The 5,000-nt window shown below is 41.5% G+C and overlaps 1 protein-coding gene across 1 annotated transcript in view; it reads left to right on the top strand.

Moving 5' to 3' along the window:
- LOC138013571 (TNF receptor-associated factor 2-like) overlaps window positions 1-2,356 on the top strand; it is a 22,588-nt gene extending 20,232 nt beyond the window's left edge. The window contains exon 4 of the mRNA XM_068860679.1: window positions 261-2,356. Coding sequence (XP_068716780.1) covers window positions 261-1,217 — 957 coding nt within the window. The 3' untranslated portion in view covers window positions 1,218-2,356. The remainder of the gene's footprint in view (window positions 1-260) is intronic.
- The last annotated feature ends 2,644 nt before the right edge of the window (window positions 2,357-5,000 follow it).

Genomic DNA, 5,000 nt, shown 5'->3' with positions numbered 1-5,000 from the left:
ATAAAGAGTAAATCGTTTTTCAGACACACCCAACAGGGAAGTTTCTTTCGACGTCTTGGTTGCAACTCTTCGTTGGTATAAGTTAGAGCTGCGTGACGTAAATTCCAACTTGCGGTACATTGTTTTAGTAGTCCCTGAGTGTCGTCTTTTCTTTAATACCAATTCATTCATTATTCATTGTGTTTTTGGCATTGATTTGCATTCTTATAGGAGACTGTTTAGAAACACTGACATGGAAGGTCTTTTTTTTATGACAACAGACCCATAAATATCGTGAACACTTCGCATTATTCGAAAATGTTGAGGAGGCAGTTGACACACCCACAGAAGACCACCATCAAGATCAACATGAGAGAGTTGCAAGGAATGCATCAAAGACCGATCCAAATTGGATGGTTAGTCTTATTGGTAACTTGGTTGACGAGGTTCATCAGTTGTCCGAACAAGTAGCGGAACTTCGCAGAGCTGTCGTTGAGCAGGGTAGTTCACACTCACAGATGACACGAGATTTAGCAAATCGGGTCAACCGCTGTGAGGAAGATGTAGTCGAATTACACAGAAGCGTAGATGAGCAGAAAATAGAATCAAGCCTGGATCGCAGCGAAATACACAAGACTCAGGTGAGAATGAAAAGAAGGGCAGACCTCATGGGAGAACGGAGAGAAGAGCGAAAGATTGAGTCCATTGAGCACACACTGGCTATGAGGAATGTCACCCTTGCTGATTTAGAAGAGTACGTGCGACAACAAGAGTTTTCAAGCTACGACGGCCAGTTGACATGGAAGATTACTGAATTTGCCCGAAAACGAAACGAAGCCGTGAGTGGCCAACAGGTGTCTTTCTACAGCCCGTGCTTCTTCACCAGTCGCTATGGATACAAAATGTGCGCACGTATCTATTTGAATGGAGACGGCATGGGGCGAGGCTCACACATCTCGGTTTTTTTTGTTGTCATGCGCGGGCAATACGATGCGTTGCTCCGCTGGCCATTCAGACAGAAGGTGACCTTCATGCTGTTGGATCAAGACAATGTGGAACACGTGATTGATGCCTTCAGACCTGATCCAAGCAGCTCATCCTTCCAGAGACCAAGAAGGGAAACAAACATCGCCAGTGGTTGCCCCATGTTCTGTTCCATCGCGGAACTAAATAATCATGCATATGTGCGTGACGACACCATGTTTTTGAAAGTCGTCGTGGATACTTCGGATTTGTAAAGATGAAGTGAAAGTCAAAACCAGGTCAAGCGCAGCTTTCAGAGACCAAGAAGGGAAATCAACATCGCCTCTGGTTGCCCCATTTTCTGTTCCATCGCGGAACTCAATAATCATGCATATGTGCGTGACGACTTCACGTTTTTGAAAGTCATCGTGGATACCTCGGAGTTGTAGGAGAGGTTGGCCTGAGTGGAAGGTGCGAGAAATGGGAATTGAGATTTGAAAGCAGACGAGTGCAAGATGTGCAACGATAAAAGAAAAAATTCCCTACCCCTGACCCTGTTGCGTCCTCCGCGCCTTTCTCGCGGGCCTAATTCCAATTTCCTCGTTCCTCCTTGTAGCACCTTCCACGCAGGCTATAAACGGGTCAAAACCAAATCAACCGTAGCTTTCAAGATTTTATTAACCCATTGACTCCTGAGAGTGAAAGTTAACAAATTTTAGGCTCTGTCTAACACTAGACGATTTTACTCATCAACTTGGAACGTCCTGGGGTGCCTGTGGAGGAGTGAATTGGTTAACCAGATAAAAACTATGTCCCCTCCATTAACCCATTGACTCCTAGGAGTCACACTTAAAAGATTTCACTCTGTCTAACACCAGACGATTTTACCCGTCAACTGGGAGGAGTCCTGGGCTGCCTGAGGAGTCAGTGGGTTAAAGCGTCAATTATATTGAATCGGTAAATCCTTTTAAAAGATAAGGTTTGTAAAGAATGCGGAATTCGGGTAGTGGCGACCATCAACAAATTAGCAATCGAAAAATGAACTTTTACCAATTTTTAGCTTGGAAATAATGCTATTAGAATTAATATTGGATGTCGGTTTTACTGCGACTCCGTGCATTCTTCTGCGAGGAATGTTTGGATCGTCTTGAGCCATGAATGATGTGAGGTGAGCAGGAAGAAACGATTCACTTTTAACTTTGGTAACTTTTATTTACCACTCATTAAACATTGATTACAGGAATGCGCAGTCCACATATAGCAAAGCTATTCGAGGCGGACTGCATAATTATTATATTTTACAAAAGAGTAAAGTAAGTAAGTCAATATAAGTGAATTTTAGATATAAATACGTAGATAGGTACACACATTCGTTCGTAAAGCAAGTGGATATTAAACATATATATTTAACAAATAGATTCCATGTTGCCGTGCGTCTGTTCAGTAGTAGATCACAGATTTCATCAAACGTGGTAAGAACAAAAAAGTGGCACACGAGGCGATAGCCGAGTGTGTCACTGATGTTCTTACCACATTTTGACGTCTTAATCCCAAGTGACCAAAAATACAATGCTTTTACGATATATGCAGATAGACCCAAACGTTGTCTTTATACATTATTTCCTGTTATTGAATAATTACGCGATTACTCTCAAGTCGTTCGGCGTGAAAAGTTTATATAATCATTCCAGGATGAAACTTGTTATGAACAGTGTGGCTTTTTGGGAGTGAGTGGCTTTTTCACGCTGGAGGTCAAATTTTTATGGTTGATGCCGGCCTAAGTAGCATTTGTAAGTTCGTGTTTTTACTCTTTTTTATTTACCAATCTGATTATTCCTTTATTTCTAGTCGTACCATTTCATTGCATCTGTCATTTTCACCGGCCCTTCGCCGGTTTTCGACAAAAAGTTTAAGGTTGTGAGATACATTCGAGGTTTCCAAGTATTGAAACACAGCGATTCAAAAGTTTTTTGTAAACAGTGGGGGGGAGGGGTACTCTGGCCTTGATAGAAGCCTCACCACGAGGGGTTAGTAAATACTGTAGTCTCAAAGGAAGCTGATATTTGACTTTTGCGAGTTGGTAACCTGCGATCAGGCCCATTTTTAGCTTCGCCCATATGTTCTCTTATGTCGTCGCTCGCTAAAATTGGGCCTGACCAAAAGTCTCTCAAGAATATTCCGGACGGTCGGCCAAATTTTGGCCGACCAAACTCGTGATCTGATTGGCTGTTGAAACGCCGGAAGTGAAAATTCCATCGTGATTGCGCGGAGTTCTCGCGAAGTCCTCGAGACTAATCCGCCATAAGTGTACGAAAAAATTTGCTGCCCTTTTTTCTTACAATGCCGTGGACGGTGCAACTTGATTTTATTTGTATAAATGGAGATATGCCATCTGAAACATCTCATAACTTGTCCAGAATCGGGTTTGAATCTCTGGAACGAGTGAAATTAGCGATTCCATTGTCGAGCTCTGTGGCCATGGGGTTGAAAGTACTTTGGCACAAACTTCCCTGATGTTTAGAAAGCTAAATAGATGGTTCTTTCAAATGGCAATGAAAGCCGATGCATATTGGTTTCCTGGATGAGACAAGGGACATATATATCAACAGGAGGAGATGCTGATAAAATCGCAAGTTACACGAATGCATGTTTTGAATATCTGTGTATCAAACGGCTTTATTTATTTACTGTACATGACTGATGACACGGTTTTTTTGCACACTTCATAATATTTCCAGTTGCTTTAACTTAAAACTCACGCTCCAGAAACTAAAATGGCATGTTTCCAGAGAGATCAATTGTACAACAATAAAAGAAACTTTGCGAGTCCATCTTACTGTTCGTACTCCATCAAAAAATTAACAGCCAAACGTATCATGATTTTACTGCGCGCAATTCTAGAAATACACTGCAACTGAAGATATTACCCGAAAAATCACCAAAGAAACCTTCATGGGAAACACGTTAAAGGAATAATGTATTTCTCTTTTGTTTCTTTAACAATCTATTGCCAAACCGTCCAACGACAAAACGCTAGGTTATCTCAATTACAAATTAAGATGTCAAGCTTAAAAGATTGCATATTCAGTGAAGTTCGGAGGGAGAATTACACCGGCCTTTGCCGCAATATAGTCGTCGAAAACATTCCCCATGCTTTAAATGTGTTTTTCTCAAATTAAAGCCAACGGTAACTTTCGAATTCGTTTATAATATTCCTCCCACGGTAATTAAGGTGATTCCCTAGTAATAGAAACCGCCATAGATTTCCGATGAAACTTGGTATGCTGTTGTTACAGGGCAAGGAGATGTTAAAAACGTAATAAAAAGAGGGGGTCACCGTGCTTGTTTTCACGCCACAATACTGACAAATACGGTTATTCAGGTGACGTTTGGTAATCTCCGTGCGCAACAAATAAGCTCGATTATTTTTCAATGCAGCGTGTTATATCACATAGAGTTTGACTTTCTTTGATTGTTTATTCATCTACGTCCCAGAAAAAATGTCTTCAAATACTCTGCATTTTTTTATCCTTTAAATGAAACATGATTTGCACATGCGCTGTTGGGTCTGATATGTCTCCTTCTGCAGTATTTATTTCATTTGCCAAAAAAGTGGCCATAGATTTCTGCTAATTTTTTTCTCAGTGATTGAGGATACTGTTATCATTGAAATTATGAAATAAAAAATGGGGGTCACCGTGTTCGTTATTGTGTTACGGCTGCTGATAACGCGCGCATTCCAGGCATTTTCTTGTAATTCCGAGCGAGGACTGGGGCGAATATAACAATGGCGTCTTTCGAATGCGCCTGGAAGGAGTTTGGAAGGTGGAAAAAAAGTGTCATTTTTGGTCTGTTTCGTCGGGAATTGAGACGCATGCGACCAATATAGAACTTAAACTAGGGGTAATCGAAGCTTAGGCGAGTGCGTTCGATGTTTGTAGGACGGTACAGGTTTGGTACAGGTAGCAACTGAGGGGGGAGGGTGGATGGTTCGTGCGATAGGGAAATGTTATTACAGTGGAACCCCGATACAACGATCCTCGATATAACGATATCCC

This window comes from Montipora capricornis, chromosome 8 (assembly GCF_036669925.1).
Source record: "Montipora capricornis isolate CH-2021 chromosome 8, ASM3666992v2, whole genome shotgun sequence".
Taxonomy (NCBI): Eukaryota; Metazoa; Cnidaria; class Anthozoa; order Scleractinia; family Acroporidae; genus Montipora; species Montipora capricornis.
This window is presented reverse-complemented; position numbering and strand designations above follow the sequence as displayed.